Source organism: Chionomys nivalis, chromosome 26, assembly GCF_950005125.1.
Source record: "Chionomys nivalis chromosome 26, mChiNiv1.1, whole genome shotgun sequence".
NCBI classification, from domain to species: Eukaryota; Metazoa; Chordata; class Mammalia; order Rodentia; family Cricetidae; genus Chionomys; species Chionomys nivalis.
In genome coordinates this window covers 4,080,354-4,103,895 of record NC_080111.1, presented here as the reverse complement: position 1 = coordinate 4,103,895, position 23,542 = coordinate 4,080,354, and the positions used below count along the sequence as shown (strand labels likewise).

General features: G+C 45.1%; 1 protein-coding gene across 1 annotated transcript in view; it reads right to left on the bottom strand.

The window, feature by feature from the left end:
• Ankrd44 (ankyrin repeat domain 44) overlaps positions 1-23,542 on the bottom strand; it is a 205,342-nt gene that overhangs the window by 33,397 nt on the left and 148,403 nt on the right. The window contains 6 exon segments of the mRNA XM_057758516.1: positions 13,396-13,507; positions 15,281-15,361; positions 17,538-17,678; positions 19,736-19,804; positions 21,802-21,865; positions 23,019-23,101. Of these exon segments, the coding sequence (XP_057614499.1) occupies positions 13,396-13,507; positions 15,281-15,361; positions 17,538-17,678; positions 19,736-19,804; positions 21,802-21,865; positions 23,019-23,101 (550 nt within the window).

Sequence of the window (23,542 nt, the reverse complement as noted above, 5' to 3'; positions counted from 1 at the left end):
AATGTCTGATTGACTAGTATATTTTTATAACGCAGCATGAGCCTAGCCAGTATCATTGTTAGTCAAGCTGCACTTGTCACTTCTGCTGGGGCTCAGACAAAAGGGACGCCTAAGAGGAAGGGTTTGCTTTGGCCAACAGTTTACAAAGGGATACCGTCCATCACAGTGGAGAAACATGGTAGCAAGAGCATGGAGAACCCTGGTCATGTTGCATCAAGCAGTCAGGAAGCAGGGAGACAAAAGCTAACATTCTGTTGTCTTCTTTTTAAAGAATGTGGGACCCAACCCCGAGCTTCTCAAGCCAGCTAAACCTCTCTGGGCACTTTTTCACACACATGCAGAAGTGTGCCCCCTCCACAATTCCATCTCCTGTAAAGCTGACCAGGAATCCTAACGACAGGAGAGCACATTCTGCATTTCAGATTCAAGAGGGAAGCCAACTCTCCACACCATGGACCACCGTCACAGTAAGTTCTAGAAACACCAGCCTGATACAAAGTGATGGAGTGCCTGGGTTACTGCCGTATGCAAAAGCATCTTTAGAGAACCCATCAGACCACTGAGGACATCCTCATGAACGGCAACTAATGCAAACCATGTCTATTCGCCTCTTAAATTCTGAGAGCATTTCAAAGATAAGGCCACCGTTTTCTGTCCATAGTAAGTTCAATCTAGTGTACTCTACTCCGTGGAGAAGACATGTGATGTTTTTAATCCTTTTCTCTTTGTTTTCTTGTGTTATATGCATGGTGGTGTGTGTGTGTGTGTGTGTGTATGTGTGTGTGTCTGTGTATGGGCAGAAGAGGGATAACAGAAGTCGGTGCTAATTAGCCAATATACCCTGATAACAAGATTGTAGAATTCAAAGCCACAGAGGTTCTGATCGCAATCAAGAAGCAACTGATAGATGCCCCACTGTTCAGAAGAACACGAGAGCTCTACCCCAGGGTTCCCCATGCGCTAGGCATGTACTCACTACTGTCAAATGCCCCAGGTGTCTAAACTTGTGCATAAGACAGTGAGGAAAATTCCAGATCTTTTCATAAGCCCATCCAGACATTCATTTGATAGCCTGATGCTAATCAAAGGCTGATTCTCTGTAAAGTTACAAATTAACTTGGAGGTGTGTTTCCAGCAGAGATACAAATTACCTCGGACTGGTAGGAAAGACAATCCAGGGCTTAGCTCCTGCTGTCCTTTGGGACATGAACCAGTCTGGTGTGCAGCTCAACAGCCCCTATTCTATTGCTTCATTAACTGCTCTGTTTCTCAAATGGTCCGTGGGCAAGTTTCACATTGTACTCATTCTTTCAACTACCTAACTGACAATAAGCCTAGAGTGATTATTTCATAAGTGGCTGGAGACCCAGTGGGCGGAGAGAAACTGGTCCAGCAGGAACCACCGGACAGAGAAAAATCTCCATCGACACAGTCTGAGTCCTTCCCTCGTGTCCTCTGTATCGCTACCAACCCTCCTTTCTTCCAGAGCAGAGCATCGTTTACGAGACTCCCTCAATTCCTATTCCTTTCCATTCACTCTCCCCGCCCCTCTTTATTACCAAAACACCAAAACTAAAACCTGCCCTCATACGTAAACGTTTGTAGTCTCCAGTGGGAAGATACAAACCCTACTTCTGATCACCAACTTTTGTACAGTTATATGATAGGAGACCACGCATCCAGGAAGAGTCTGGATAATGTGTGAATGTGGTAAGTTGTAGAACCAGGTCTCTGCTGGGTACTTTTCAGGTACCTGGGCCTTTGGAAGTTGTTGTTTTGGTTGCTATTCTATTGTGAAAATATCCCATGACCAAGGAAACTCTTTTAACAGAAAGCATTTAACTGGGGCGTGGCTTACAGTTTCAGAGGCTTAGTCCATTATCATCACGGCAGAGGCAGTGGCAGCTGGCAGACAGGCATGGTGTTAGGAAAATAGCAGAGAGAGCTACATCCTGGTCTGCCTGGGAGACAGCTTGGGTCTGGCTTGGGATTTTGACACCTCAAAGCCAACCCTTAGCGATACATTTCCTCCAACAAAGCCACACCGACTCTAAGGAAGCCACACTGCAAGAACATCAATCGAGGCTTTTGATTTGTAATTGGCAAAGAGATTCTTTCGCGTTGTGTTCGAAGTTTAGCACAGCTTAGGATGTGGCGCCAGCAGCTCCGTTTGCTGGGTCTCTGTCCATCATCTTGATGCTACTCACTCAGCCTCTGAGTTTGTTTTTGAGTCTCAAGCAGCCGCTCTCCAAGGAAGCTGGTATTGAACCTCAAAGAGAAAGGAAACTCCTCTTCGGAAAGAGCTCTGAGGACTTCCCAGCTCTTCTTTCATGCTGGGATAGAATACTGCCCATGTCTCCTCACTCTCTTCCCAGTAACAAACACGCTTTCGAAGACCAATCTTATTTTATACCGCTTTTCCAATTTTAACGGTGCTCATTCTTAAACTACGAGTTGAGTCGCATTTAAGCTATAGTAAAACCTCATCTTTCCCACTAAATTAACAAAAGTCAATTTCAGCTTGTGGAGAAAGAAAAGAATAAAAGAAAAATCTAGCCTTGGGACTCAGGAGATGGTTCGGTTAATAAAGTACCTGCTTTGTGAGCACGAACCGGCATCCAATCTCCAAAACCCATGTGAAAAACTCCAGGCTGGTGCTGTGGGCTTGTTATCTCCATGGTAGGGACATGGAGGGGGACAGGAGCGTCCCTCAGGCTCAGCTGCTGGCTAGCCTAGACTATTCGGTGAACTCCAGTCCAGTGAGACCCGGTCTACAAACAGGTGGACAGCACCTGAGGAAAGAGAACCAAGGCCGTCCTCTGACCTCTGTGTGCACACAAAACACACGCAGAATGTGCACCCATTACGCACACGTGCACACACAGAAACATTAGTCTTTAATTTTCTCTCAGAGCTATCTCTGATAAGTGCCTCCGTGAGGCTATTAAAATTTCTTGAAACATAAAGTTATTAGAATTGCTACCCTAAAATTGCCAACAAAGGCAATGTTTCATAAATATTACTGGACACAAGGCACCACAGCATCTACCCACCAGGATTTTAGAACTGTGCCCTAGCAGCTCTCAGACTACAGGCAGATTGGGCCAAGACTTACCGGCTCAGGAAGTAAAGAGTTTTACCAAGAGCCACACTGTAAATTAATGGAGACAGGATTTCTCCTGAACAGGAGTACTGCAGTGGTTTTAATGACAGAGCTACTGAGCATTCCCCTTTATTGGAGGACTGGCTGCCTTGTCTACAGAGTCCCTGATACTGGGGCAGGAGGGATCTAAGGACCTATAGCAAATATCCTATGGCAAAAGTAACTGTTTTAAGAGGGGCAACAACCATGAAAGGAAAAGACAATCCCACACATCCACAGATTCTTTGTGGAAATCTTATATTAAATATACAGAAATGATAATGTATATGTGTGTGTAGGTGTGGGTATACAAGCGTGCGTGCAAACACGCTTGCGTACTGGTGGTGCTGCTCCCCTCTGTGCCAGCCCACTTGGGAGTGCCAAGTGAGACCCAGGGATTAAACTCAGGTCATCTGTCTTGGCCGCAAGTGCCTCCACTCACCAAACCATCTCCCTTTCTGCTAGTCTTTCAAGAACTTCAGTTATGGGGGCTGGAGAGATGGCTTAGAGGTTAAGAGCATTGCCTGCTCTTCCAAAGGTCCTGAGTTCAATTCCCAGCAACCACATGGTGGCTCACAACCATCTATAATGGGGTCTGGTGTCCTCTTCTGGCCTGCAGGCATACACACAGACAGAATATCGTATACATCATAAATAAATATTTTTTTAAAAAAAGAACTTCAGTTATGACCATTACTTTCAGCTCTATGAATAAATATTAATATGGATTTCTTGAAAATTATGAAAAGGTATTTAATTTTATATTGTTTTTCTGCATAGATGTTTTCAGATGTCCAGTTGTTTTGTTTCTTTTTAGTCCTTTCTCTCCCCTCCTTACATAACTGGACGCTGAGGCAGAAAGCTGCACCGTCGAGCAAACAGAGGCTCAACTTTCCCGCATCTCACCCTGAAGAACTTAGCGCAGAAGTGATTGTTTTTAAATGAAATATATAAAAATAACCCTGGGTCGCCTTTTCTATCTCCACACTTACAGGCGGGCCTTCCCACCTGTGGGCGCTGCAAACTCCACAAACTCAACGATCAGCCGGCTGGAAAAGACAAGAAGACGCACAGTGCGCACGCGTCGTGGTTGGTATCCCTGAGCAGTGTGACGTAACTATCTGTGAAGCACTTACATCATATCGGGTCTTCTCAATACTACAGAGAGGACATGCAGGTCACACGCACACACAGAGGGCTATTTTATAGAGACTTGCTCATCTCTTGCTTTCTGGATGTGTTCCTGGGACCATCTCCCACGGACCCTAAGAGATGGCCCACCTTTCCTTCCCACCTACACTGGGGCTCCCTGATCAGGATACCTGAAACCAACGCTAAAGCTTCCTACTTTTCCCATGCTCTGAATTCACTGTATCTTTTGCTGCGATAAATGCAATCCCACGTTAATTACTTTAATTAGATTATACTGCAGCTCCTTTCTGCTGGTTAGATGCCGAGTTGTTTTTTTTTTTTTTTTTTGGAAAGATCTTACCTACAGAGAAGAGTAGAAAAGAATGGTGTTTATCCAGACGCAGAGCCGAGCCACCAGGATGAACACTTTTTTATGGGGTAAGGCCCCTGTGCCTCCTGGGCTTGCCCATCTCGAAGCCATAAGCCTCTCTCACATCCAGCCGATAGGGGGTACCAGCTTGGTTAAATCGGGAAGTATTCCATCAACTGTTCTCCACAGGAGCCTTCTGAGTTATTTGTTGGAGAGATGAATGAATAGCTCTAACTGAGTTTCCAACTATACACGGTCACTAGAGATTTGCTTGCTTTACTGCCACTACCGCCCTGTGGAGACTGTTCTCAAACAGGGAAGTGCTCCCTACTCTCCCACCCTACCCCATCCCCATCCCTGCCCCCCAGGAACCTCTGGCATGTATTGCAATATTTTTTTTTTTACAGTTACAATATTTCTATCTATTTTATCTTTTTTTTATTTATTTTTTTTTACTTATTTATTTATTTTTCTTCTTTTTTAATTAAAATTTCCACCTGCTCCCCATTTCCCATTTCCCTCCCCTCCTCCCAAATATTGCCCTCCCCCCACTTCCCTCCCCCTATCCCCACTCCTCTCCTCCCCCCCACTCCATTCCCCCTCCCTCTCGATACTGAAGAGCAGTCCAAATTCCCTGCCCTGCGGGAAGACCAAGGTCCTTCTATCTACGTCCAGAAAGGTGAGCGTCCAAACAGGCTAAGCTCCCACAAAGCCAGTTCATGTATTAGGATCGAAACCTAGTGCCATTGTCCTTGGCTTCTCATCAGTCTTTTTGACTGTAGGAAGTTGAAGGAGTAGGGTTGTTACTGATGTCCAGCAAGCAGAGGCCCAGGGAATTGTTATCATCCTAGGATGTAGAAGGCAGCACCCACAACACACTAGGCCTCATGAGTTTTCCCCTTCAAGACAGCAAGAGCGCAAAGGCTGGGCAGCCCTCCGCGAGGGAAGGGAAGTAAAAGCAGACATTATGGCGTGTTCCCTTGGGCCTTTCAGAGAAGATCACCACCCACAGAATAGAGATCTGAGTCAGGGTTCCATCTCAAGCAAACAGCCTAGGGAAGCCCCGTGATGGAAGTGTCCCAATGTATCCTCACGAATGAATTCATAAGTCTGGACTCACTGCTAGACAGAATCACTTCCACAGGAAAGCATCACCAACAGGATGGGAGAAACCCACCCTTCACATTCAGCTCATCTGCTCGGGAATTTGGATGGCGTGAGCTGTGAGATAGACAACAGGTGCTAACCAGACCATACCAGTGACTTCAGGTTCAGCCTTTTTGATTGCCTTGCAGGCTCCTCTTCCTTAGGGGATGCATTTGGCCGAGGGGCGGAGGGAAGCCGCTGTGACACCTGAGGAGACCTGCAGCCATCTCACGTTTTAGTCATCTCCACCCCTCATTACAGATGCCGGTTGGCTGGCAGATGCTCAGAGAAACAGCTTCATCAGCCCTGTGCATCTCATTACTTATCTCAGAGAAAATCAGGCAGGCTTCCAAGGCTGCAGAAGACTCGGGCTCTGTCGGGGGGGAGGGGGGGTATTAATTACGAGCAGACTAAGAAGCATTCATTTGTTTTGGTAACCGTGCCAGGGTGCGTCCGGGTCTGCCAAAGAGGATGAGGATGGGAGACCAGGGAGAGGTGAGTTTCTTGGACCAGTTGGTAAAGTGGAGAATTAAAACCAGATGGCCCAGTTGTCTGTTTTAGCCAAGTTCCGAACAAAATATTTCTTCGGCTGAAGTTTAAATTAAATGGACGCCTCAATCCCTCACTCCTAATCATCTAAACTAGTCCCTTTAAAAAAAATGAATTCTTGTTTTGCTTTGAGATAATTAATGTGTATTTTAACACGCCACCCACACACGTGTACATACATATACAGAGGGAAGAATACAAACCAAAATATGGAAGCTGTTCTTCTCTGGGTGGGAAAATCACAGATTTTCAATATCATATATATTTTTTCATATGGAGTCTTCCAAAATTCCATAACTAGGCACATGATATTTTTATAGTGAGAAAACAGTCTGCAGCAGGCCAGTTATTTATAACTCACAGGTTCTAGTCCATTCTCTACTTAAAATCCAGCCTCACCTCTGTGACTGTCTTCTAAGTATTAGAATGGTGGTGTATGCCGAAAACAGATAAATAACCACAGACATTAATAAACTCTAAATCTTAACCAGTATTATATACTTAGCTAAACAACGCAGTACTACAGAAGAGGCTAACACATTGCTCAAGAACCAAGCGGTCTGTTTCCTACCAAAGAGTACATGCCATCATAAGCACAGTTAAAGGGAAGGGCAATGGACACCAGAAAGAGAATAGATTCCAGGTCACACGTAGGACACTGGAAACACAGGCTCAAACCTGAAAAAGGACCCAATGTAGAGTTGCGTTTAAGTTCAATGTCTAATTTATATACAACACGTACATTCAGTTGTAGCAGACATTGGTTTAGGTGAAGTACAACTATTTCTCTTAAAATATGAAATAACATACACACGCCATGCCTAAACCTCATGGTCATGGAAAAATGGAAGGGTCTTGCTACAATACTAGCAAACCTCCAATAACCGAGCGCAACATAGGTCAAAGATTGGACAGCTCCATGGTCAGGGGAGAAACGTAGCAACCATTCAGGTTCAGACACTAATAAAGAGCCAGGTTCTTCAAAAATGGCAATCTAGTGACTCTCTGGTTGAAGCAATACTTGTAGGAGCCCTTCAGTATATATGCTATGAAGGCCAATGCTTGGAGAATATAGGGAAGAGAGAGTTCAAAGTCACACTAACTTGAGGCAAAGGGGCAATCATTTGGATCAATGGATCCCCATCAGCTCTGGTCTTACGCTGGCCTTGAGTTGTTCAGGTAACCCTCAAAGACCAAGAGTCATGCCATATTCTTTCAGGCCCTTTCTCCTCTGTTTTGAAACTTGTATTGGATTTCTAACCAATAGATCTATAAGGTAACAAAACTGTGTTGCGATCCGTGAAATGTGTGGTCATTTATGATGGAAGGAGCAGAACGCTAACGCATCTAGTTTGTCTTAAACTAGACTGTACATCTGGCTTGTCCTCCCTTTCTGGATAACTCTGAAGGTCGATGACCTTTTCCTATGTGACTAAATCCATGGACATCCATGGAATCGGATGTCCATATTTTTGCTACGCTAGTTTTTAGATTTTCTTTAAATATTTTGCAAGAGTTCTTGGCACACAGCTTTCCAAACATAGTCTCTGAATGGTGTCTTTTAAACAGCAAAACTTTTAACACTAATATAGTTCGATAATTTGCATCTTATTTTAGGAATCTGTCCCTTGTGTCTTCTTCTAACACCTGTCTTGTTGCATCTTTCCAGCAAGGACCAGCAATCCTACTTGAATTGAGTTTTGTGTTTGGTAAAAGCATATTTATTTCTCTCCAGAAAAATTCAATGTTCGTCCTTGATCGCTTATCACATTCTTTACTGGTGAAATAATGACTTGATGTCTCATAACTGTTGTGTGTGGTTGTTCTTTGTGTCATGCTAAAGTAGTCTTTTGTGCTCCTTGACCCTTAGGTTGGGGTATGTAAACATGCAGAAGATGAATGCGGGTATTCACTGAGAAGCCCTCTCAGCTCTATCCGATGTCTTTGTATTTCTATTGTATCTCCGTCTATGCTGCCCGACATTTCTACCCCACATGCCCCTACCCTGGAACATACGAGCCCGTTGTGGCTGGACCCCTGCATACGCCACCCCGAAATGTGGCTTATGACAACTTTTAACCAAAGATGTGTCTCTGACAATCTTTATCGGATGAATGAAGCTTCTTTGTATTCAATTCGCTAAGTTTTTATATCATATGCAGACAGCAGCCTCTACCTAATGCTTTTTTATTGTACTAAGCAATTTAGCTGATGTTTTTCCCCGCCTTTTCTCTTAATATGGAAAGTTACCTTGCTTGATTTTTTAATGCCACACCCGACTTGCCTTCCCAGAACACCTGTACTTGGCTGTGACGTATTATCTTTTTAATATATTGCTGCACTTAATCTGCTGACATTTTGTTGAGGACTGTCAATACTTTTGGTGGAAGTTTTCATCCAAAATATCATTTTCTGCCCCTACTTTGTATGGAGATATTCTTTTTAAAGATAAGCTTCTGTGAACCAAAGAGATGACTCAGTTGCTAAGACTATGAACTATCCTTCCAGACAACGGGAGTTCATCTAGGACCCACGTCAGGTGGCTCCTGCAATTCCAGCTCTGGGGGATCCGACATCCTCCTTTGGCCTCCACGGGCACTGCACTCATGTACACATACTCACACATAGATACACATACATACATACACACAATTAAAATATAAAATCGAAAAGCTATATTATCTAGTCCGTGTCCACATTGAGGCAAGCACACTGTAGTTCTCTTGTCTAATTTTTGTGTTATTTCGTCCTGGAAAAACAGGAATATTTCTGAGGGTAGAACAAGAGACTGTTAGAGATGCCACTATTGCCAGGAGAGTAATTCACGCTCTCCTGTCCTGCCCTGCTGGCAACTCACGATCTACACGAAACCCATCAAAGACGGAGCTGGCCTGCTTCAGACGAGCGACTTGGTACACTGCACGTTCCTAATAAACCCACCGCGGCGTTAACCAGAAGCCATCGGAGCACTCTGGGTAACAGAGCTTTTATTCAAAACTAAACCAAATAAAACGAAACCCTTCCTCTTGAAGTGCCCTGTGGCACTGTCCTCGGTCCCTGTACATACTAATCACCGTATCCTTTGCTCCGCACGAGGTGCCAGGGCAGTATGCACGCAGTTACGTATTTACGTGACTCTAACTCAAAGTCATCAGAAAAACTCGCGAGAGCTGAATTGGCGGACTGAGTATTGGTCCCCTGCAGGAGACTAAAATATTGCAGTCAGTCCCCTTGTGGTTGAGCTGAGCTCTGTAAATTAAAGCCTTTCGAGGTGGAAAACGGATATATGCCGTGAAAAGTAAGATAGGTAATAATAATAATAGATAATTTCAATGAAAAGAGTGGAGATAAGGTGCAGTTTGTCTTAATCATTCACCTCCAGAACACTATTTATTTTATACTAAAATGTGAATGTTAGAGTCTTCACAGAAATGCAAGGCCTCCTCTTACGTCAGCGCCGGGATGAAGGCGGCAGGATCTGCACCCCTTTGCTGCTATCCACAGAGAGCTAGGTTAGTTGAAGCTGCTCATTGCAAAACGCTTGATTGCAAGAAGTGACAGTCACCTTGAAAGGGTGCCAAGTGGTCAGCTCTGAAATACCCAGGGTCGCGGGTTACATTTCATCGATTCCACTCCCTGAGCACGTACTGCTCTTTGTGTTCTGCTAGGAAACAACACAACTGCCTCGTGTTTCCATGGTGATTTCAGAGCGCAGGCCTCGAGCTTAAAAGTTACCTTTTAATCAACAGCAATTTTCCTCTGGATGATGCTCCCGCGGTACCCTGAATTCTATTAGCACCTCGGTAATTTTCTTGCTGCCTCGGGTGAGGGTGGGGTGCACTTGCTCTGGGCAACTGAGGTTTCACCTGAGGGGCAGAAGAGGAATCCCAAAGCCGAGAGGAGTGGCGATGTGATTAGAAGTGCGGAACGAAAACAAAGGAGACCACTGGCTCGAATGCAAAATTGCAAACTTTAAAGTAAAAATGCAGAAATAAATGACGGAAAAGGCATCCTGCTTATGCTTCCGGAAGACTTCTCGCCTGCTTGCTCTGAGTCCCTACAAAACCTGTGCCCAACAACACAAATGTCCTTCGGACCCCATTTCTTTTCTTAATGTTAGATGATAGGATAAATTTTCTGTTGTGAGCATTAATAAATAAATGCTCTATTGATTCTGGTCCAGGCAATAAAATGCACGGCTTTAGGGGAAATGTCGACTGATCCAATTAATGCTAATCTTTAATGGGACTCAAAACCACCAGCTAAAGACCACAAAGACTATGTCTGCTTAATGAATATTGAAAGAATCAGCCCAGATTCGAGTAAGTGGGCAAGAAAACGGTTATTATCGTAAGCAAAAATCAAAGCAGATGGGAGAAACTTGACACGCATATTCCAATACGGTCTGCCTCACATGGAATCTTTTATGAATGGCTGGCCCCAGATGGTGGTTGGATCAGCAGCACGCGTTTAGATACAGTGTCTATATTCCTTAGGCTCCAATGTATTGTTTTATTTACAACTGTTTCATTTCGTGGGCAATGCAGCTATCCTCAAAAGCAAAGAAGCCATTATACAACAGGTTCTCTGGTAGCTCATAAATCCAGTCCTCACTGAATTTACTGACCAAGTGCAGACACCCCCAGTTCTCGCCCTCGTTCCGTTCCTTTCCAGTCTCACACTGCTAGTGCACAGTCATACAAATGGGAACGAGACTAGGAGGAATCTGAAGAGATGCGCTTAGCAAACACACCGTGCCGACAGGAGCCAGCAAGCACCTCCTTAACCACTACACATCCACAGAACCTCACCGGTCCCATCTCTGGGACTCCTGTTTCATCTTAGATTATGATAAAAACAACAGAAATACAAAAACCCCAATAGAGCAACGGCTTATTTTTATCAGAGTTATTTATTTGCCTGCTGATTCTCCTGCCTCTATAGTGATGGGATACAGCATTTTTTTCCCCAGTTGTTTAGGTGTTCATAGATAGGGCACAGTGTCCAGGAGACGAGAGATGCCAAGGTACAGAAAATGAACACGTAACAATAGCCACTACTTTTATTCATGTACCAGGCACCATGATAGACAATTTTCTTATAATCTTTGATTGCTCAAGCTTGACTGAAGTAAAATTAACAACAAAAAAATGTATTAAGCGCATGTAATATAATGTAAAGCATGTATGCACTGAACTGATAATCTCAGATGACCAAACTTCTACCGCCTCACAGGTGCCTCTTCGTGTGTGTGTGGGGGGGGGATGGTGTTCGTGTGCATGTGTATGAGAGAGTTTGCAAGTATGTACGTGTGTTTAACAATTGTCATCTGCTCCGTGACCGAGTATCCCTAACTCCAGTCCCCACAGTGTTCGACAGATCTCCAGAACCCTGAGGACCTGTGCAATCTGACTGACATCTCCCGTTTTCCCGACTCCCAGCTTTTGGACATTTTGTTTTTATGATTCCATCTGTAAGTGAGTTTGTATAGTGTTGTGTCTTTCTGGGTCTGGCTTATTCCAGTCAGCATAATGTATTTCAGAGTCACCCACACTGTTATGAAATGGCGAGTATTCTTTTCCTTAAAAAGTTGAATAATATTACATTGAAACAGTATTATACATCTATTACATATATGTGGTATATAATTTTATTTATTAATCAAATCTCTTAGAGATAATGATTTCATTTCCTTTCAGTGTACACGCTAGAGTGGAAGTGATACAACGTGAGAGTTCTATTGTTAAATTTTGAGGACTAACTACTTTATTTTTTCTTAGTCAATGTTCAGAACAATCTATGTCCCATTTAAAAGCTTAGGCAAGATATGGAGTCTCACGGAAAGAAAGTAAAATATTCGCAGACCTTGTGGTTGGATAATGGCAGAGCTGATATTCTTCCTTAGCCAGCACACATGGAAGTCCTTGAACCTCACCATCTCCCGCCACCACCGCCACCACCCACCACCACCGCCAGGTGGCCAAGCTCCCCAGCCCCAGGCTGAGTTGTCAGCTGTGTGTGTGTGTGGGGGGGGTGTTATTAGGGCCCAGCTAGCTGCAGGAGACAGTTTGCTGTAAATTCTGCACACTGGTGCAGACATTGGCACACTCTGCCATGCCATGGGTTAACGGTGACAGGAGCAGGGTCTTTTCTGGACATGTATGACCGAAGAGCTTCGGAAATGTAGCCAGTAATTGAACATACCACCACAGAAAGCATGGGAAGAGAGGAAGGAAACCGTAACCATGCTGTGCTTGGGAGAAATGTGTAGACCACATGGTGGCCTGCCCAAGCTCTTCCACAGGTACTGAGTAGAACAGCAGGAGGTGGGAGCAGACAGAGAGCCCGGGGTAGCTATTATACTTCTCTTATTAGCCTGTGAAGAACATGGAGATGTGGATAGTATCTTGAACCAATATTCATGAGGTATGGTTTTATCTTCCAAACTAGCTTTTGCTTTCTTTGGAAGTTGTGCCCATGTGTACCATATTCCTGTGTTAACATAGTAAAAGCACATTTTTCCAAATTCACTCCATGTTTCTGAAAGCAGTTACCGTGGATGGCTAACATAAGAGAAGCCACGCCTTGCAAGAAGTTGCCTGACTCTCCTGGGAATTAAGCTCCCATCGACTGTATATCTTAATCATTTGATTTTTTTTTTAAGTTCAAATTCTTTTCTTGGCCCTTTCCAGTGTCTTTCTTTCTGCTCCAGACATGGGGCTGGCCCAAAGGAAGCCATGCGCCTATGACTGGATACGTTAAATACTAAGTTGCAGTACTGTTGGTGAGCTCTGCAGAGTTCTTTCTGGGAAGATCCACTCAGCTCCTTTGACACCCTAATTATCTTTAAGATAAAAGCTGTGTCGGCTCTAACACTCCTATCACAATTAAAGCGGATGAGTCTGCTATCAGTTACATGAGGACGGACAGGAGCAGGTTTTTCACTTACAGACACCATCTCCCCTGGATTCCTGGTGATGATGGCACTAGGTGGCTGTCGGGAGTTCAGGGCCAGTGTCGTGCTAGAAGAAAAAAATGAATGGAGAAGACAACTCACCAGTTCTAGGCACTGTCTGTGACCATAGGCTGCGGCATAGTGGATGCTATTGTAGCCTTCCTTGTCCCGGATGGAGGGGTTCGCGTCATTTTGAAGCAGAAACTCTAGACAGCTGTAAGCATAAAGATGCAGCCTCAGAAACACTTCTGTACAAGAAGGGACGGTCAGCGTGAACCCCTCTGCACCAGAGGGGCGGTCAGCACGACCCCTCTCTGCACCAGAAGGGACGGTCAGCGCGAACCCCTCTGCACCAGAAGGGACGGTCAGCGTGAACCCCTCTGCACCAGAAGGGACGGTCAGCGCGAACCCCTCTGCATCAGAAGGGACGGTCAGCGTGAACCCCTCTGCACCAGAAGGGACGGTCAACGCGAACCCCTCTGCATCAGAAGGGACGGTCAGCGTGAACCCCTCTGCACCAGAAGGGACGGTCAGCGCGAACCCCTCTGCACCAGAAGGGACGGTCAGCGTGAACCCCTCTGCATCAGAAGGCACAGTCAGTACTTTTTTATTTGGGTAATTAAATGTCCGTGGACAGGATCCTGCGCCTGGCACCTTGTAAACCTGAATGTAGCTCTTTACGTAGGTCATTCACCAGCAATAGCGTTCTATGCATTAAGAATTCTTCCCAGAGAATTATTCAGTCCAGGACAGAGCTAAACTAGACAGCAACTGTACAGACACCGCAACAGAAGCAATGTGGGATTTGGATATCCTCCACCTAGTGCCTAAGGAAAAACCAAACCCAGTGTTCGACTGCAGAGGCTCACCCTGACTAGCAGCTCGGCCACTTGCGATGCAAGATCAACGGAACATTAGATGCCCAACTCAGACAGGGTGGTTTGGTCATTCATGGCCCTTTCTCTACTTACTTTGCCCCCTTCCTCACCAGTGAGCCTGGGCTGGCCCAGGGCAAGCCTGCAATCCAACGGAGAAAGGGAGGCTTGCTGAGGGAGCTGAAAAGTCTCTATTTTTTTTTAACATTATCTTTTTAAAGTTTAGATGTATTACGGTGAAACTTGCTCATTCTGTTTTACCCACAGCAGTGTCTCTGTCTCTATCCCAGAGATACTCGGGGATGTCCTAAGACCTGCACCAGGGCTTTCCTTGGTGTCTGGAAGGGAAGGGGAACAGAGTGAGCAGCGTAGAGGCCTTAGAGTGAACACAAGCTTTGGGGCACAGAAGCTCATTCCTTTGGCAACCCGAGAAGAGAATAAACACAGTGTGGTTCACAGGTCTGCAGACTCTGAGCACTGTACCCCCTGGGGGTGAGGCCCAACGTGGGCAAACTGGTTCATTAGCTTGATCACTGTGCTAAGTGATGGCTCACCGCTGCCGTGGACCTCTGCACTGATCTCTCTGTGACTAGACTGTCGAAGAGCGCTCACATGTCAATGCCCCTTAGTGATGGCAGATACTCCAGACCCTTGCATAGCAATGGCGAAGTCCCTAGATGAAGCCAGTATAGGGTAGTAGGGTCAGGGATAGCTGCTTACAGGAAGCAGGGGGTTATCTGTAAGTCAAGGGTCCGAGGGGTCTGAAGACTTTCATTTATAGAATCTGCTAAACAGTTATTCCCCAGGTCATCAAAGTAGAACCTAAGGTCCCAAGTAGAGGTATAACACATCCCGCACGGGACATGAGACGTGACAGAGTCAGATGCTGGCCCATCACGACGGCAGTCAAAGCAAGCATATAATCTTATAAACAGTTCCACGCATGAGAACAGCAGAATGGACGGACATGTTAAACGTGGGTCTGTATCCCCTCCCTCTCTCAAGATCCCCGATGAAACCCCCCAGCAGGAAGACAGGCGTGTGGCCACCCCGAGGGACAGAAGACTGTGAAACCCCAGTGGCACCGCATTTTATGCCCTGAAGAAACTCACAGTGCAGCGTCTTTTTCCTTCATTTCCCGGGCTCTGTCAAGTTCTTCGGAATTGTCATGGGCGTTCCCCAAGATCATCTTACTTCTCAGCATAAGATATAGAGAAAAAAAATCACAATTAATTTTCCAAATTAAAAGCTGTCGATCGTTTTTGCACAATTACATCTCAGTGATTTTATCCCAGCCCGAAAGGGACACACATTGGCTCCCTCCACGGCATCTAGGAAATGTATTTCCTCCCAAGGAATCCAACTGAGAGCATCCCTTCTCCCCAGCTGTGTGTGCTTGAGGGCAGAATCAAGCTGCCTACCCCTCTACAGGCAGCCGAGAATTTTCCAAGTAAAAAGAAACAACTTATCTACTCAGGCTCCTCTGCCCACTACCACAAACCCTCGTGCTTTCTGGCCAGGCCAGCATCTCTCTTCCTATGGGAGATCCTGGCCTTCATCTCCTAGACTTTTCTCTTCTAGCCCTTAAAACATGAAGAATACTTGCTCCCTAGTCCTTCCTACAGTCTGTCTTTCCCAGAGCACAGCACTGCTCAACTGACAACCTGTGTTCCGTGAGATCCCAAGGGTGACATCTTATTAGAAACGTATCACATGCAATAAACATAAATACGGTTCGTTCCATTTTTATTTCTCATATATGAACATATGTGCACTGTATTATGATATAAGCAGCTCTCACCACACCTGGGTTGTTTTTTTAAAGATCATTTTTTATCGTTTTTATTGATGTTTTTATTGATCTGTGTATCTGTGTCAGGGAAAGCCACGTGTGTGCAAGTGTCCATGTGGGTGAGATCCCTTAGAGCTGGAGTGACACGTGAGTGTGAGCCAACTGAACTCGGGTCCTCTGAAAGTGCAGCAAACACTCATTAACTAATAAACCATTTCTTCAGCCCAGATACCTGGGTGCTTTTATGTGGGTTCTGGATATCAAATTCAGAACTCATGTTTACCAAGTGAAATATCTCCCCAGTCATGTGTGTGTGCGTGCACATGTGTGTGTGCATGTGTGTGTGCATGTGTATAATGCATATATACACACATATATATCTATATATGATTACATATATATGTTGTTTGTTTTTTGAGACAGGATCTCACGAAGCCTAGGCTATCCTCAAACTCTCTATATATCAGAGGGTGAACTTGAATTCCTGATCCATATGCTTCCATCTGTCAATTGCCAAGATCCCAAGTGTGTGCCGCCACACCTGGCTCTTCATACATATTTTTTAAACAATGGACCACGACCTGTCACTAAGTAACATCAAATTAGGTTGAAGCTATCAAAATGAGATAGAAAATACAACGTATCACATGCAATAAACATAAATATGGTTCGTTCCATTTTTATTTCTCATATATGAACATATGTGCACTGTATTATGATATAAGATGTATTTCTTACTTGGATCACCAGCCCAAATATTTGAAAGGGCTGGTGGTATAGCCCCAGTGGGAGAGCATATCCTTACCTTACTTATGCGTTAAAATGAAATGTTTAGATGCCATTGTTCTAGAGAAGAAACTATCAGAACTAACCCACAAACAAATGTACCACAGGGGGCAGCAAATATTTCACCAGTTGTCGGGCAGAGTCATCAAAGTCTTCCTGTGATTTAAGAACTACACACTGCGGGACCCCACCCGCAGGGATTTGGTGACGGCCGCTTTCCGTGCCTCGCCACCCACAGTCCGAATATGCTTGGGATAAGAAATTCCTCTTCTGCAGCTGCTGAATGAGTGTTCACGCCCAAGTTGGGAAGAACAGTGTCTAATCCCATCACAGCAAGGCTGTGTTTGAAGACAGTTGGGATGCTGCATTGGTGGGTGTGTTTTACACAGGAGATATCTATGTATACATATATATACATACTTATACATACGTGCATATACATACATATATATGTATATATATCACTGCAGATGAGACATTTAAGGGAGAATGATGGAGACTACTGTGCATGCCAAATAAATCCCAACAGATTTTCAAAGCCTGGTCTGAAAAATCTGGGCTTGACAGCGCTCCTTTGGCATTTACCCCCAGAGCAGAGAAGAAATTGTGCAATGGCATGTAATAATGATAAACCTAATAATCAATAACTGAGAGAGAGAGAATGGGGAGGCCTAGGGCTTGGGTGATTGAGAGTCCTCCTCCGCAGTTTCCAGGAGACGGTATGAAGAAAACCCAAGCCCTCCCCTTACTGGCTCTACCCCAAGATGAAGCGCAGACAGGGCCATGCTTACTTTCTCTCCATGTCTGACGCGGCGGCGTAGTGCAGAGCCGTCCGTCCCCAGTTATCCGCTTCGTTAACGTTGGCTCCCGTGGTCACTAACGCTTTAATACAATGCAGATGGCAGTTTGCGGCTGCGTAGTGCAGGGGGGTTCTGAAAAACAAACCGTGGCCATGATGGTTGTCGTTGTGGCTGTTGCCTCGTCCCCTCTACTCGGCCCAGCAGACAGACTCCTCAGGAGCCCTGGCTCCAGGATCCTGGCTCCCGTTCTCAGGGTGTGGGGGCGGAGGGACACGAAGCCCAGTCTGCAGAGACCCGCAGGGGGCTGCTAGCAAGGCCAGCCACGGTGGCACTATCCTGGGCCTACTGCGGGTTAGATCTGTTACTGCCTGTCCGTGCCAAGACTGCCCCATGAAGAACCCTCCAGATCATCTTCGTTAGGACCATCCTTAGAGACGGACAGGGGAGAGGACAGTGGAGGGCACAAACACAAAGTCTGTACTTTACGCATATAAAAGAAAATGCCGCAATAAAATCCATCGTTCTGTATTAATTAATGGATGCTAATAAATTTTGTTTTGTTATGTTTACAAACCATCCTTAACTCTAGTCAAGCTTCCGTCTACTTCCTGGTTGGGATTTTCAGAGGACCGATCCCCACCTGTGACAATCCCATTCTAAAACCACCAGTCCTCCCCCGCTGAACAAGGCTTAGTTTCTTAGCCTGGAATTGAAGGCGTTCCCAAGCTGACTCGGTTTCTCCTACAGAACTCCTCCCGCATCTATGACACTATGAACCCAATAATGCAGAGTGGATGATGGGGCTCTCGGGGTCACGTTCAGACTTCACCTTTGCCCACGTCCATGTCTCCTCAGGAGGATTCTTTCCTAACCTTTAGACCACAGTTACCCTTCCTAGTCCAGAAGCTAGCCTCTTTGCTTGAGAAATAGGAAGCAATTTATATTACTTATTTTTAGTTTCCAATTAGTTGATATCTTTTTCTGGCATGACTAACCAATATCCGAGGAATAATAACCAAATAAAATACTAAAAACAGAGTAGCTTTAGCTCAGGAATTATGTACTAGTTTTAAGCCTTTTTTTTTTCATTTTAAACATTTTGTAGGCAGAGGAAGGATGTTTCCATAAGAGGGACGAGAAGGTTTCACTAGATGTGAATCTGGAAGGCTGGGTAGAAAGTCATCACAGGCGGGTGGTCCAAAAAGAAATTGTGAGTCAACCGCCAAGAGCTGGGGTGGTGAGGAGTTGCTAGAGGTTATTGTGTGTATACACACGCCTACATACAGTCATGTGTCCCATGTGCATGCATACATGCTGTCGTGTCACAGGCAGGCTGTGTCTTAAGAACTGTAGTATTAGGTGGTTTTGTCAATGGGACCACTACGGCCATGTGGTCAAGTGCTGAGTGAAATGTGGTTAATTGGTACATGTCTCTCTCTCTCTCTCTCTCCCTCTCTCTCTCTAATTGGTACCTCTCTCTCTCTCTCTCTCTCTCTCTCTCTCTCTCTCTCTCTCTCTCTCTCTCTCTCTGTTTGTGTGTGTGTGTCCATGAACCAGCTAGCATCATGACCCAGTTTAGCCATTCAAGGGGTTGTGAAGATAAGAGAAGCTCTGTGATCCACTGGTGGTCTGTGTTCCTTTAATATTCCAAATGTCGAAAAATCATCTCAAGATGAAATGCCCTATATGGAAAACAAATGCTGTAGATATTTGGACCATATTTAATTTTTTTAAATTTTGATTTGTGGCTGTATCATCTGTGTCTGGGTGTCTGTCTCTGTCAGGGGAGTCGGGGAGCTCCGGAAGGCAGCATCAGATCCCCTGGAGCTGGAGTTATAGGCAGTTATGAGCCTGCAGACAAGGGTGCTGGGAATTGAACTCCAATCCTCAGCGAGAGCAACAGGGGCTCTTAACTCCGGAGCCCTCTCTCAAGCCCAGATTTTGAGTTTGGTTCTATGATTTTTCTCAAACATATCCAAGTAGGCAATTTTTAAGAAAACGGAAGTTGAGAGAACCCTTAGCTCATGGGTCCTGTCAGCCTTGCTGGTATTTCCCAATAAGGAAGGATCGTTCCATGAAGATGGAATTGTCCCGGTTGTCCCATGGCGATCACCTTGACAACAGGCCTGCGCCATGGGCTTGTCCCCACTCTCGGTCAGGCCCCAAAGGCAGGTACCCCGAGTACCTACCTCCCACATTTATCCCTTCTGTGAAAATCTGCTCCGCCGCTCTGCAAGAGTTTTATACATTCTACATTGCTGGAAAGACAGGAAAAGCACAATTAGTACGGTGGAGGCTAATTATTAAGGTACCTCCTGGAAGAGGCATTTCCTGCAGAGTGGGGGCTGAGCCGACATGATAACCTCGGGTCTAAAATTCCTCTAGCTAGCGAGAAAGAACCTGGACACAGAGTGCTGCATTATAAGGGTCTAAAGTTCCCACTCAAAGCTAATAAATCTATAAATGAAAGAGCTTCATGGAACATTTTCAACGCAATGGCTAAGGAATTTAATGATTATTATATGATTAAGGCCTCCGACAATGGCCTCATCATTTATACTAAAATTCTTCTTCAGGACCATGAGAAGTTTATGAAATCACCACAGCCTAACAACTCCACGTCACATTTAAACAATGAAGCCGAGTGGCTCAGCACTGCCTTGTATCATAGCATAATAAACCCCCACAATAACCACTTGCAATGGGAAAAAAGACAGCTGCGCTCCCTGTCTTTGCAACCCAGGTAAATCAATGTGCTGGACCGACACTGGGAGTGATGTCAGGGAGCACAGCGATCGTCCCGAGCAGCGCCGTCATTCACAAGAGCAGTAAATCCCACGGCACAGAGAAAGGACCCACTGAAGGGAATTTTCCTCTGGCAAGGCACGTGGCTAATGTTCATTCTAATAGGGCATTTCAAACAGAATCGCAGCACAGAGCGTTGTCACGTTCTGCGCAGGTCTGATCTTCTTTAAAACGTGAGCATTACCATCCATCATCGTTCTAAACTTGAAATCCTAAGAAGAGGCTCTGAATGTACTGTCTTTTGTCTTGTTGTAATTTAAATAAGAAAAATGATCCCATTAAAGATAAGCTTTAGCTCACGCACACTTGCGTGCTCGCGCAGGTGGGGGGGGTCTTCCCTAAGCGTGCGTGCATGCGTGCGGGGGCGGGGCGTCTTCCCCATTTCACAACTACCCTTCGGAGCCTCTTGTCTCAGAGAGCGAGATGTAAGAGTCACAAAATATTTGAATGTTTAAAGGACCGTTTGAATCGGCACGGCACGCCAGCTAACACGCAACACCTATGTCTTCCTGAGTGACGGATGGAGAAGGATCAAAGCCATGGCTGGGTTAGACCTGCGTGGCTCATATATCTCACCCAGTTTGAGGACTGAGGTTGGGGGAAGGGGCCCGCTTTTAAAAATACAATAACTCTGTATACGAAGAGTTAGTCTACGGCTCCAGAAGGGAGCCATTTAAATAAGGAACTTTACAGCTTCACAGTTCATTCACCCCTGATAAATGGGAAATGTCTTTAGTATCACACATGATAAATGGAGAATTCCTTAAGTACTAGGAAAACGATTAAAAACCAACGCCTTCCCAATAGAAGGTCGTCCAAAAGACACTATGTTTGGTCAGTGTGTGGTCATATATCAACAATATATTGATCAGAGCTTTGGTCTAATCATTGATTTGTTCAGGAAAAAAAGCTGATGAAAAAAGGCTTTTTGCTACAGGGGGAAAGGCAGGAAATAAATCACTCTGGCCCATGTTTAGGATTTCCTTGAACTTTGTTACATTTAAATCCTTCTAAAAATTTCTAATTTTTCTTTATTGTAAAAATGTACAAATGAGCATAAATGGATTCAATTCTTTATCCTCTCAATCACCACCCATCCACTTGTAACAAAGAGGGGAAAACTTGAGAACAAAGTTCAAATTAATTTCTTTTCTTTAAGATGCCAAGTAGAAATCCACGCTGTGTCAGCTGCTGCCTACAGCCGTGTGGGGCGGGGACTGGGAGCGGAGAGCGACCCAAGCTCTCTGCGCTACGCAGGACAGACTCTTCATCTTTCTTTGGAAGAACAAAATCTGAGCGATGTGGAAGTGGAGTTAGTGACACTCCGTATTTGGTACAAGTGACTGGGGCCCCATTTGCTGAGGAAATTGCTTTTGGTTCATAGGCAATTTATGTCACTCAAGATGCACGAAGTCGTCAAGTCGAGGAATGGCGACCGCCCGGTACTCACCCTCCTGCGGCAGCGGCGTGAAGGCACGTTCTTCCAAACGTATCTGGGGTATCTATTTCAAAGCCTGCAGACAGCACGTGCTCGTTACTAATCAAGGACACTATGCTATACTTTTGTCCTAGTCAAACCACAGGAGACATTGCAGAGACAGAAAAATCGGTTAGTAGGAAAGCCAGGACGCAAGCAACCGTGTAGTCAGAAGGAGGTCGTCGCGGAAACTAATGGCAACGGCTCAACACAGCAATTTCATAGGAAGCGCCGTGAAGTCAAGGCGGATTTATTTTTGCCTTCAGCCCTGTTTGTGCCACAGCCCCAGCTTCAATCCCAGGGAGAGAAATTTGTGAAACCAATTTGAGCTAAGTAGGGCAGCGGACAGACAGACAGAACATACGAGGAACATGGACAGCAGAAGAGTGATCCTAACAGGCAGGAACAGACATGTTCTTAGGTGTGTCCCAAGCTTCCTGTGGGTCTCGCATGTGAGAGACATGCTTTCGTGCAGGGATTTCGTGTTTTTAAGCAAACAGCCGTGAAAACAGAATCCACCATAGGTAAAGTACTTAGAGGGAGAAATAAGCCTCCAGGAGAGCTGATGAATTCATTTATAAACAATCTCCACCCTGCAGGCTTCTACCACTTTGGAAAGCCCAGGGATTTCTTAATATATGGGGATTGGCAGAAGCCGTGCTAAGAAAGACCAGCAAAGCTCAAAGCAGGGAGAATCTCTGGTTCCAGACAGCCCCACATTAAAAATATAAAAATTAAACCTTCTTGAAAAGGGGTCTGCCTTGATGATGTTTCAGTGCCCATGGGCCATCTTGAATGATAACATCGTATTTTCTACCACTGCAATATTGAAGATTGGGCCATTTTCTTTTGTTGAATAGTATTAAATGTGAAATAACCAATTTAAGTCTCAATTTTTTTCTTCTTCTATGACTAAGATTCCATATGTAAGCTCTGGCCCTCCGCCACTCAATTCTGGACCACTGGCCAACAGACAAGACTCTCATTCTAGGCAGCAATGCTGGCATCCCAAAAGCTTTGACGGCAGGGACTGCCAGGAGCTGTCTCATGCTGGGAGTCTACGGAACCACCTCACCCTGCCAAAGCAAGGCAATGGCCAAGCACAGTAAGCCACTGAGACCAGTCACCTAATGTCATTTGGCTCACAGAAAGGACACACCGGGCCTGGATGCTGGCAGGGATCCACTTACCGGATGATAATAACTTCCTGCAGCAGTCAGAGTGGGCATTTAGGGCGGCTAAGTGTAAGGGGAACATGCTATGGATGCCACACCTAAAGAGAAAAACAGCCACTCACAGTAAAAGATCCCAAGAGCACGCAGAACAATTGCCCTCTGCAAGTCCTCCAGTGAGGCTCTTGTACAGATTCGTGAAGCAATTTTGTAATTTTCCCGTTCGATAAACAATTACACAACCATTTTCCACCTTAAGATGACCTTTGCTCTAAATCAATCAAAAGCCCAGAACCATATATATGTGTGTGTCCATATATATGTGTGTGCATTTATGCTTGTATATACATATGTGTGTACATATATAGGTGTGTGCATTTATGCTTGTATATACATATGTGTGTACATATATAGGTGTGTGCATTTATGCTTGTATATACATATGTGTGTACATATATAGGTGTGTGCATTTATGTTTGTATATACATATTGCATATACATATGCATGTGTGCACATGTGTATGTATGTACCTGTGCATGTA